This window comes from Astatotilapia calliptera, chromosome 19, assembly GCF_900246225.1.
Source record: "Astatotilapia calliptera chromosome 19, fAstCal1.2, whole genome shotgun sequence".
Taxonomy (NCBI): Eukaryota; Metazoa; Chordata; class Actinopteri; order Cichliformes; family Cichlidae; genus Astatotilapia; species Astatotilapia calliptera.
The window spans coordinates 2545979-2558476 of record NC_039320.1 but is presented as its reverse complement, the minus strand read 5'-3'; the positions used below and the strand labels follow the sequence as shown (position 1 = coordinate 2558476).

Sequence of the window (12498 nt, the reverse complement as noted above, 5' to 3'; positions counted from 1 at the left end):
CATAAACAGACTTAAAAATGAGGCTTAGTCAAGGTGCTTGTAGTCAATCTGACATGTAACTGCACTGCTATAAAGTCAGACACATAGACTAGGACTAGCCACTTTCTTTTTCAGGAGGTGGCTAAATAAAGACATTTTTTTTCCAGATTTAATTTCCACAAAACTGTCCAAAATCCAGATGATAAATGAAGCAGGGAGACCAAGCAGGTCAGTTAGACAGATAAATTTCTGAGTGTTTATTTCAGACGCTGATCAAACCAGAGGAGAAGTGGAGAAAAATATGCATCTACACACTGAAATCGAGCGATAGGTTAAACTCAGTGTGTGATAATATTTTTCCATGTTTCCATCATCCCTCTGCCAGCCATAAACCAGAGGACCGCTTGGGCCCCCCCCCCTCCTTGCGACATTGCAGTAACGCACTCACACAGCTCTGCTCCTGATCTCTCCTCCATCCTCTGCTGTGAACTTTGACCCCTGATTTTCTCTGTCTGGGTCCTGCACCTGTTGGTCTCCGAAATGATGGAAAAGCCCCCACTGCTCACGGCTCCCCTGCTGTCCCAGCTTCCTCAGACCCTCGTCTGTTTCTGTTTAGACTCTTAAGTGATCAGGCTCACAACTCACTGTTTCATTGTACATATCAACAGCTTGACATCTGGGGTGTGAAATTAACAGCTCATTGCTGGTGAATTTTGGTTCCAGCTGCTTTATATACGTTTCCTGTTCTAAAATTGCTCCGAATTTAATGAAATAAATCTCACACACTGGCCTTAAATATTATCATAAAGATGTTTTGGTCATGTGACCTCACTTATACTATTTTTCTTGCCCTGCCGCCATTTTAATAGGTTAACCTAATTTTGTTTCTGCTCCCAGAAAGTCCCAACTCTTCAGTTTGGTCTCAAACAATGTAATGATCTTATAAAGATTTCTCCTGTTATTTTTCTGCTTTGAAGAATCTTCAAATGACTCACAGACACATGAGGACAGAAGTCCTTGTGGCGCATTAGTCGTTTAATCCAAAGGGAGGCACTAAAGCTGGGTTCTTAGACCAGATCTGTGCTGGAGCTCAGTTTGCACAAAATACTTGCACATCTGTGGGTATGAAATGCATAAAATTAATCTTCCAGCTGTATTTGTTTACTGATAATCTCTCTATCATAAATCTGCCTCTTGTTGGTACTACCAGACACTGCTTTATGGATTCAGTTTAAATAAACACTTATGCTCTAATCAAGGGGTCTCAAACATAAGGCCCAGGGGCTAGAAATGGCCCAGCAAAGATGCCAATCTGGCCCACTGGCGGTCTTTGGTAAATGTGAAGGAGGACATACGTTTTAGACTTTTAACTGTATTTTGATAACTTTCACAGCTTGTCTTACTGATGAAAACCTCCCACAACCATCCATAATACACCAAAGTAATAGATAAACTAAGATTTCTTTCATTAAATAGAGCAACATTTCTTTATCACTTAGTAAAACTGAGATGTGCTGTTGAAATTGCACTTCTTCTTCTTGAGATACCTCAGAGATTAAATGTGCACTTCTTTAGACTGACAGAAAGGGGAGTTTCATTGGTCCGGCCCACTTAAGATCAAAGTGGGCTGTATGTGTCCCCTAAGGTAACGGACGTTTGACATCTCTGTTCTAATCTGTTAGTTATGGCTACAACTGCTCAGCAGTTTATAGGGAATGATGATCTTACTCTGTGCTACATGCAGCTTCTGCTTGTGGTTGGTCAGCTGTGTGAGGCCAGTGGTCGCAAGACTAAAACATTCGCTGTAATTTAAAAAAAATGTATTGCAAATTAGTTATTCACAGACTGGCTGTTGCGTCTAAATCCACCAGCTGATGTGCGGCTTTGTCCTGTTGTGATTTTAATTTCCTACCCTGCTGATGTCTAACCTGCAGTATTTGAAACCCATGGCAGTTTTAGAAGTCCACGTAGAATAACCAGACCACACATTTTAGGAATGCAGAGGCACGTGCAGTGACTCTGCACAAACATTTTTCCATTGCAGAAGTGTACTCGAGTATGTTGCACAGTCACAGCTTCTGTGACTGTGTATAATCTGGCTCCATCACACTCTACCTGCACAAATACGTGGAAATGTTCAGTGTGTTGAAGTACACGTCTGCTCTGGAAAAACGGAGTGTAAAACCTGCTTTAATTGTAACTTCCCCCTCCGTCCACTTCAGCAACGTTGCCGTGTCTCCCGGCAGTCAGAGGAACCCGGTAGCGTCCACCCACAGCGTCGCCAACACCACTACGCCCGACCGTCTCCGCTTCCCCCGAGGCACAGCCAGCCGCAGCACCTTCCACGGTGGCCAGCTGAGAGACCGCCGCACGGCCACGTACAACGGGCCGCCGGCCTCCCCTACTCTCTCCCACGATGCCACGCCTCTGTCTCAGACCCGGAGCCGTGGAACCAGCAACCTTTTCTCCAAACTCACCTCTAAACTCACCCGCAGGTAGGCGAGGAAAAGCGTCTGCGCACATTTTGTAGAGAAGTGTGACGGGTTGATGTTTAGCTCCTTTCTGTTCAGTCAGTTTAAAGGTTTCATTTGTTCTAAAGCAAATTTTTTTTTTAAGTGATTAAAAACATTAAAGCTTGAATATAAAGAGGAAAGACTCCAGCGCTGCTCTGCTCTGTGCCTTATAATCTACTGTGACTCTGTTCAGATTTGAAGCCAATCAGCACAGTGCCATGTAGAGTTAAGATAAATAATTACATGCTGGAGGAACACTTCACTGTCCTGTACAATGTGATTTATGCTCAAGTCTACATTTGTTGTGTGTCGCTGCCTGGTTGCTGCCAGAAAACCTACAAACACCGTAAAGAAACTGATTGGATATTCAAACATTTTATTCATTACACACAGCAGACCATTTTAGATCATTTCACTTCCATGATTCTTTAAAGATCTTGGGTGGTAATGTTTTTATACGGTAATCATTTCCTGCACTATGCGTGCTTTAGGGCTGTATGTGTTACTATTATACTTGTAGTTTGATATAGTCCATTAAAAACAAAACAAAGTGAAAGCATACATTTTGAATCGAGGTTAGTCTTGTATAGCTTTTCTTTAAATTGCATTTTCAGGCCTCCCTGAAATCTCGACATCAGATTCTTGTGCACTTCTTATTGTGGTTAATATTGTCACAGTGAGAGTCTCGAGTTCAGGTACTGAAAGCAGCAGCCAAGCCAGTGACATCCCACCTGCAATGACTGACCTAAAATGAGGAATTGAAATCATTTAATACTGAATTTTTAAAAAAAAATTACAAATGAATCTTTACCTTTCACTGTTAATGATTCCAATCACCCCATTTTTGTTCACTCATTCGATCTCCCCCTCCCCTTTCCTTCACTTCTCTTTCACCATTTTCACTGTTTCTTTGTCTGATTCTGTTGTAGAAACATGTCATTCAGGTTTACCAAAAGGTAGGACTCTTGTACTGCCTTTCACTCTGTACCAAAACAATGACAACAGTCTCACAGAACAACTTCCTCTGAAACTCTTTAGACGTGTGGGGCTGCTGGCACTGAACTAACACATTGCTTAGCAGAACAGTAACGCTCTCTGGGTGCATTTACACACACTGCTTACAATCAGATTAACGTGACAGATTTCTGTTCTCACATATTAGGTCTACTGACGTGACTCTAAGTAACCCACAGTAACATAATTTAATGTCTAGGTAAGATTGTCCTTAAAGGAATAGTTTGGTTTTATGTGTTATGTATTAGAGGACTTGTGCGTGCAGTCCTCCCTTCATGAAGGTTATACTTTTAGATGGTGGAGATGGATGATGATCTCATAGGTCAGTGATGGCGGTGATATTTCACTTCCTGATTACTAGATTCATTTTAAATGTAACCAGACTCACTGTTGTCTCATTATGTTTCACTATTGTAAATGACACTTAGGACGTGGGCTTGTTTTGTCATTTGTGTGCATGAGCACAAGTTCCTGTTCAGATTGAGAGGGTTTCTGTCTCTGGTTTGACTCTTCTTGGGTTTTTTTGTCTTTTAAATTTGAGTTTAAGATAAGCGTGCGTATGTGGAAACAACCAAACTCATTTTACACACATACAAACAGCTTACATGAGTCAGCAGAACTGTTGGCTTAAAGCAGGGGAAGCAAAAAAGACCTGGGCAGACATTAGGTCTCAGTACTGTTTTAGCTGTTCGGCTGATATCCGCCCATTTATGGTCATTAAGTGCAGTCAGATGATTAGACTAAATCTGTCACCTTTTGTATGCGAAGGAGGCTGTGATGCAGGTGTAGCCCACTTTCTTTCTCTTAATCTTTCAAGTGGAAATTAAACTCCCCGTCCTGCCCTGGATACTGGATCGCCCAACGCTATCTGTGCTGTTTTGTGTATAAACAGTTTTATGGAGGTGTTTGTTCTGGAGGAGCTATGTTGTGGACCTTTTTAAGCTCCTCCTCCTCAAGCTCAACATCCTGCAGAACGAATATACAGAAGAATCAGAAGCTCTGAATTTTAAGCTTTCACGAGGACAGGAGGATTTACTGTGGGACGATTAGACTTCGTAGCCAGGTGTAGTAAAAAACTAGCAACTGAGTATTGGTGGTAGGTTGTATCAGTTAGCTTTTGTTGACAGCGTTGTCTGAGATGTGATGGTTTTTTATTTTTAATACACGTATATATCTATTGTACATAAGGGAGCTGTCAATCATTTCATCTTTTTTTATTTAAAAAAGTGACTTAATTGAAATTTATCACAATGGCAAACTATTCCTTTAAGATGAATGCATTGCAATTTGAATAAAAATTGAAACTTCCTTTTGCTTTGATTGGGTTTTACCTGGTCTCTGTGTGTAAATGTGCTCGGGGTGGCCACGGTTGGTCTGGGTGGATAAAGGCTGATTGGGAAAGCAGACCGGACTCCTTGAACAATCAGTCAGTTACCCATACAGCAAAAACAAAGCAGCTTGCTACTAATCAGTCGTCATTGCATGCATGAGGTTGCTTCTTACAGCTGCCATTGATTCTTGATTTTAATGACTGAACTCATCGTAGGTTATTCTGCTGCTGCATTATTCACCAAAATATATATTTTCTTACTTTCTTTGACCCAGTTGTGTCAATAAGAAACCACCAAGGATTATATTTTTATCTGTTTCTAAGCCGTTTAGTACATTTATAAATGCAACTTTGTATACACTGATGTTTTTTGTAGACTTGGTTCATTCCCTTGGTGGGTACAAACATCATCTTCAGAGAAAGGGTCTTCTAAAAGGCACGTCGCTCAGCTTTTGTCTCGTTGCCCTTTATTTTCGCTTTGAAGGTTTTCTGGGCTTTAGTTTTTTACTTTCAGTTTAAGTCAGAAGAACAAAAAAAAGGGGGGGATCACACAGGTATATAATACAGCATTTATTTACTGACCATTTTTGGCTATTTTTATTAAATTTTTTGTAATGTACTAATTAGTGCTGTCAGCATGACGTTAACGTCATTCTAACGAGGTTAACACTGACAGCACTAGTACTAATACAAATCACAGATTAGGATTTTAACTTAGAAATCAACATAAAAACTCCACAGTTCCTAAACTTAACATGGAAATGACCTTATTTAAAATGCTCTGTTAAATATTTTCTAATTTTGTGATTCTTTTTAAATCAGCAAGGTTGTTTTTACTGAAGAAAATGAAAACTTCTTCTGTAACATGTTTTGCTTTCAGTGCACTTCATTTGTCTCACGGTTATCTGTCAGGCAAGCAAAAGCTGCAGAGAATGTTTGAAGACACAAAAATACTAATTCTCAAAGTATTTTTGTGTCTTCAGAAAGTTGTTTTAGACGCAGGTGCTGGAAATATTCTCCCCTCGTTGCTTTCCGTTTAGTGTCTTCCAGCATTTGGGCCCATACTAAACAATGTGTAAGACTTTTTCACTACGACAAGGTGTTTTTTGTTTTAAAATGGGTGTGTGGTGACACGATAGTGTAAATGGGTCTCTTCAGACATTTTCTTAACTTTTCTTAATGTCCCACTTTATAAAAGGAGGCCTTATTTTGTTTGGACATGCTGATGGTTTCCTGCGGACGTTCCAAGTAGTCGGATCAGCCATTCCAATAGGGGTTGGGATTTAAGAGAGGAGGCTATTAAACACTGAATTCCTCAAACGGATCTTGTGAAACAGCATGGTAGCTGTGGCCAAACTGAACCAGTCATTGATGTACATATCAAAAGATCAGAGGAGCTTTGCGGCCTTCTCAGGGAGCTGTCTTGAGGCCCATGGCTCCCTCTGGTGGCTGATTTGTAAACTGTCATCTTCCTTTGGCAGCATCATCGTCATCCAGAGCCTCCTGTCGGTTCTGCTCAGGTGTCATCACCATCCTGCATTCCCACTCATGGCGTCTCACTAGGGTTTTTGTGTTTGTCCTCATTTCTGTGGCGCACTCACTGTGACAAAATAGAGCAAAAGACTATAAGATGAGTCGAAAATAAAACCGAATACAGTAATAAATTGTGTAGTTGGTTAAATGAATATAATGGAGTATTCAAATAAGAGTTGAGCTTAATTTCTTTTTAGTTTAAAGTTATCTTTATTGTCCTGTGAACCCTGGTGCAGTCACTATTTCAATCTTGGTCTGCGACATCAATTTTAAGATCTTGCTGTTAAGTAAAAATAACTGAAAATATCAATTGCAAAAGTTCACAACAAAGAGCAAAAATAGTAAGTTCACTAGCTTAAAAATGAGTCCAATTATATTAATTATCTAAATAAGGATTAATCAGAAAATGTGGAACAATTGCATGATTATTTTTTTTCATGCTACAAAGAACAGACATAAAAATAACAAACTGAAAAGTGGAGTTATTAAACTGTCTTATGTTCAATTTCCTCTGAAGATGAAAAGTCTTAGCTACACTTTTTTTTTTTTAAATCTCCATTTTAACCAACAATATTATTTATTTACTTGGTTCCATTTTTGACTCGTCTTATAGGCATTAACTTCATTTTGTCCGGTTTGGGCCGCCGTACATTTCTGCTAAAAACTCATTTCTGATCTTAACGAGTTTTCTTTATTTTCCTCGTCCTCGGGACATTTTAGGTTCACTCACATTCTCCTCCCGGTGTGTTTTTTGTCTTCCTTACCTTCTTGTGTCCTTTAACCTTGACCTCTTGCTGCTCTTCCTCTCTGCCTAGGGTCAGTATTGACCCGGCCAAACGGCAGTCGGCCAAAACAGGGCCTGCCAACCCTTCTACCCAGGGAGGAAAGACCCTTAGTAAGTCTTCTGCCCTCCAGTCTCTTTCAGCCTTTCCTTCTTTCCTTCCTTCTCATTATCTTCCATGTTTTTCTTTCTTTTCTTTTTTTTCTTTTCAGCCTGTCCTCATGCCATTCATTTAAATATTCTTTCCTTCTCTTTCTTTTCTTGTCATGAGTCCACTGAGATTTCCGGCACATCCTCAGATTCACGTTTTTTCTTTCAGATTCAGGAGCGGAAGATATAGAGAGTTGTAGGAAGATGAAGATCTAGAGTAAGGGGCTGTTTCCATCCCTCAATTTCTCCTGAGATTAAAGTCTGAGTTTCAGACTTCCCTTCCTACATTGCCTCACCCCGCCTTGCCTCACCCTCCCCCCTCGGTCTTGTGATTTTTCACAGCCTCTCTGGCCGACCCAGGACCTGCTGTCAGTCCTGTCTGTTCGCTCGTCTTCTTGTTGTCGAGTCCCTCAAGCTGTCAGGAGTTTGGACTCTGTCCCTCCTCCACAACCCCGTCCTGTTTTCTGTTCTGCAGGCTGCAATGCATGCTGGGAGCCTGACACAGTACACCCATCCTGTCCGAGAAACGGGGAGATTACTGACTATTCGCTTTTAATCTAATCTTGTCTTACAGTACAGACTTTTTTTTTTTTTTCTTGTTTGTAGTCGTTCAGCATCCTCCCAAAAAGTCTTTTCTGGCAGTCAAGACTTTGAGCGAAAGATCTTGCAGGAGGTCTAAATTTTTATTGCAATCCAGTAAATTTTCCTGTGAAATCAACCTGGTTAGTAGGAAGGAATCCCCTGCTTTATCTCGAGTCTTTGTTTGAGTCTTTGTCTTGAGTCTAGTGAGGCTAGGAAATTAATTTTTCCTGTGTATAAGATGCACAGGAACAGTAAAGGATTCAGAATGAATCCAGCGGTAAGCCAAAGAGGTCATTTTTGCTTTATGGAGGGGAAAAACTGCACATGAAACACATTATGTAAAGAATTTTCTTCATTATGCCTGCCATAGAAATACTTGTATGAGGACAAACAAGGAAGGCAAATTACTTCTGACTAATGCAGAAGATTTCATCGTGCTTTCCTTAAAATGTCCCGCATGTCGTCTCACTGCCCAGTTTGTCAGCTTGTCTTCTAGCTGGTAGGAGAGCCATTACAGAACCGCACATATACACAAAGTCCTGTCTACGGCTCACGTTTGTGACTTAAAAATAGTTGGTGAGCTTTTTGTTCTGTCGATCAGAGCGAGCGCGCTTCTGCAGCGCGGCTGAACGTGCTGCAGCTTCGGTCACAGGGACAAACTGTGAACATTTGGTTTGGTTTTTAGAGCCTGAGCTTCATGTTGGAGGGAGCTTTTCTCTAAACGGTGTCTGTTTTCATGTGCGTCACACACACGGCTCAAATCAGGATTTAATCATCAGTTGCCTTTTAAAAAAATAATAATAATTACTGTTAATATTAGGAAAGGTAAGCATTTCAGAAGCTGTTTTAAATGTAATATTTAAAGTGATCAAATAATTCTGATAATTAGTCCAAATGCAAGTAGACGTCTTTAAAATGTCACGTGTCGAATTGTTAAATAGAAAGAATAGATGGGTCACGTGTTCACTAACAGTGTATTTAAAAGGCTTAAACTGGGATTTTATATACATTTACTGTACGATACATCGTCAAAGGACGTGTTTGCAGAGCAATAATCAGCTTTCTTGTAATTTTTTACTTTTTTATTTTTTTTTTTTACCCCCCTATTATCTCCTGTCATCCTATAGGCCAGTGGAAGGATCTGCTTTTTTATTATTTTAGCTGTGTGCTGTTCAGATGTAGATTAAAATCTTTTTTTTTTTTCTTTTTGAGAGGCGATAAAGTCCAGTCAAGTAGCGCTGCATCACTGCCTTCACTTCCTACCTCACCTGAATGTGGCCTGCAGGCTGCATCTCCTCTTATTTTGCTGCTGTTTTGCGTCGACACACCGCTGTCAAGCTTTTCTTTGTGTGTGCTCCTGTTGGCTTCAGTCTGGGACATGAACAGTCATCACTTCTTTGTTTGATTTCTTTATTTATTCTCCTCTCTCTCTCTCACGACTCTTTGTTGATTTCAATGGAAGTCAAAGCTTCCATTTCTTTTTCTGTTTTTTGGTGGTGGCTCTCGTCGTCGTTCAAGTATTCGTCACGTTCTCTCATTTTTAAATATGATTTTTCACTGGAAATGATAAAAAAAATGATTGTCATGCAAGACCCACATCTTTTTTTTGTTTCTTCTTTTTTCCCCCCCGCCCTGACTCCTCCTCCCCGTCTGATCTTCTTGTACGCCCCAGAGTCTCCACCGAGTTTGAGAGAAACGGGAGACTTGAGGGCTCAAGGTGAGGTTACCTCCCCCACGTTCAGTGTGTCTTCCCTTCCGAACGTAGGCTTCAGTTTGTCTCCGTCTGCACCATCATCCAATTTGCTCAATCCCCTTCCCCCTGCATAGGAACCACTTTGTGCTTACTCCCTTCAGGGACGTTTGAATGTACTGTTGCATCTTTAAAGCCTCGTCTTTGAGTGTTTTTTGACATAATGTTTTTTTTGTTTGTTTTTTTTTGCATGGCACTGTATTTGTGAGCTACTTTTGTTAGCATGGCATGCTTGTTTATTTTGTCACTCCTGAAGCTCAAAGACTGCCGCCATGTGTCTAGCTCCAGTTTACATACAAGTTAATTTCCAGAGAATAAAAATTTATATGTGGAAAAACCCAGAAACGTTTTAATCCTCTGAATGATCATATTGGTTACAATGTAAAGGAATTTGAAACTAATGAACATAAGAAATGAAAATTAAATTCAAAATGAAGTGATGGGAGGAGCAAAAACAGGTCAAAATATAGACGAGGACTAGAACAGAACCATTTCTAATGCGTACAGGATAATTTTGCTTTTCATTGTTACCCAGTACTTACATTACTAACCCTAATATCTTTGAATTACAGATAATTTACAAGACTATGGTGGATGATGGTGATGGTCTTTTAATCACAGCTTCATCCAGTGATTACTGTCCTTTATTGCTTAATCTGTTCCACTAGAGTCTTTTAATTAATACTCTCAAAAATATTTGACTGCTGTAGTGTATAAATATCGTAGGGGCTTAATTTGTCCAATATGCCAGACTGGTTATCTTTTATATGATTATAAAACTAAATAAATGACATTCAGTCACAGTTTGCGCGCCTCATCTTGACTCAATATTAAGTCAACACACTGGATATAAAACTGCAAAAAGATGGGATCCCAGATTTAGAAGTAATGTAAAGCGGACAAAAGTGTGACTAATCTAAGTGTCTAATATAATAAAAACAACGAGATGTAGGTCCTGAAGAAATGAGTCAAACGTGGGCTCAGATTTAAGTTGCTTGCAGAAAGTGCAGCGGTCTTCTGGGTTTTTCAGACTTGCTGCTCACTATCAAACAACTGACAAAATGTAGTAAACGTGAAATATTTGAGTTCAAAATGCAAACAAATGGTGAGTAAAGAATGATGATAAAAGTTGTGTAGAAAGAAATCTAAACCTTTGAGGTTTGCTTCTTTAAATAAGCAAACCTCAATCTTAAGTTTTTACTGCATTTTGTCAGTTTCACTGCTTTTCAGCTTCATGCTGAGACTTAAATGATTTTTTTTTTTTTCATGTTGCTTGTTTCCCCTCATATGAAAATAAACAAACTGGGGCTAGAAAATCTCATGTGGAAATGCATCAGAGCTGTGTAAAACATGATTTAATTCAAACTAATTCCTGCTGCTTCTGCCTGTTTAAAACATATTTTTTTTCAAAATAAAATGTTTTTCTTTCAAATATATTCACAGATCCTGCTTTGTAAAATGCAGGAGGAATACTGTGTGAGGCTAAAACCTCTCCTCCGTGTCTCTTTCTCCCAACAGTCGCCATGTACCTGGGGATCAAAAAGGGGAAAATAAAGACAGTAAACCCCGCTCCCTCAGATTCACTTGGAGTATGAGGACCACCAGCTCCATGGAGCCCTGTGATATCATGCGGGAGATTCGCAAGGTGCTTGACGCCAACAACTGCGACTACGAACAGCAAGAGAGTTTCCTGCTTCTTTGCGTCCATGGAGACGGGCGAGCTGAAAACCTGGTGCAGTGGGAGATGGAGGTTTGCAAGCTTCCCCGTCTCTCCCTCAATGGCGTCAGGTTCAAAAGGATATCCGGCTCATCCATCGCTTTCAAAAACATTGCTTCCAAAGTTGCCAATGAGTTAAAGCTATGAACAAAAGGGTTTAAAGTATACATATATATATATATCTAGAAGTATTTAAGCTGTACAATCATCCAAGTAGCAGTTTCCAAATGTCTCCTTTTTCTAAACAAAACACAGAGTATGTATTGAATATTATAATGTATAGATTAAGGCTTTTGGCAATAATCACCGAATTACCTACTAATATCTCAGTCTGTTCTGACCGCACAGGGTCGACATTAATGAGTTGAATATGATTTGTCATGCTGTGAATGTGGACAAAAAAGCATTTCTGGTCTTATTTATTTCACCTTTATTTTTCTCTCTCCTGGAAAAAGGAAAATGACGTAGCGTTCTGTTTTCAGTGTAAATAATGTATCTTACTTTGAAGATGGCTTCTCTGCAATACTCATTTTGTTTTTTCTTCTCCTTTTGTATTTTGTTAAAAAGTAGAGATGGGGAGTCCATGTAAATGCCCACATGGTTAAGGGTCACTCATGTCTCAATTAAAGTGTCTGTCAACCTAAACCTCGAGTCTGATCAGTGTTGGGCTTTTGTTTCCAGCTTCATCTAAATTACATTTGATGTCAGTGCATGTTGGGACATCTGCTTGTTTATTCATTCAGGTCTCTTAAACAAAGTTTCCCAACTTTGCCTCAAAGGTTTGAGGGGAAAAAAAAAAAAAATTACCTGCAAGTTGCTTCTATCACCAACTTCACTGAATTCAACGGTGCTATCTGCACCAAGATAGGGTTAAATTACATGTCTGAGACATTTGCATCAGTGTTTCCCAAAACAAAGAGCAAAGTCTCATGATTCCAGTCTAATACTAGCTGAGGAGAGTCAGTGGAAACTTAGCTGTATTTAAGGACACTGGCTGATGCATAATGGGTGCTGGAGTTATTAGGAAATGCATTTAAGGAAATTTGCAGCTTGTTTAATGTCTTAAGTTCATTTTGTAGGGAGTAAAAGTGCAACCAGAGTCACTTGGAAGCTTCAGGCACCTAATCTTCCACTGCATTGATTTTTATT

At 39.8% G+C, this 12498-nt stretch overlaps 1 protein-coding gene across 20 annotated transcripts in view; it reads left to right on the top strand.

The window, feature by feature from the left end:
* mark3a (MAP/microtubule affinity-regulating kinase 3a) overlaps nt 1-12000 on the top strand; it is a 45796-nt gene extending 33796 nt beyond the window's left edge. For 5 of the 20 annotated variants that reach the window (XM_026152308.1, XM_026152306.1, XM_026152312.1 and 2 more), the window contains 4 exons: nt 2202-2474; nt 3422-3448; nt 9555-9599; nt 11151-12000. In XM_026152308.1, coding sequence (XP_026008093.1) covers nt 2202-2474; nt 3422-3448; nt 9555-9599; nt 11151-11496 — 691 coding nt within the window. In that variant the 3' untranslated portion in view covers nt 11497-12000. Of the gene's footprint in view, nt 1-2201; nt 2475-3421; nt 3449-7184; nt 7265-7469; nt 9470-9554; nt 9600-11150 lie in introns of those variants that run through there. The other 15 variants (XM_026152316.1, XM_026152324.1, XM_026152325.1 and 12 more) reach the window with 8 other exon arrangements.
* Nucleotides 12001-12498: the final 498 nt, after the last annotated feature.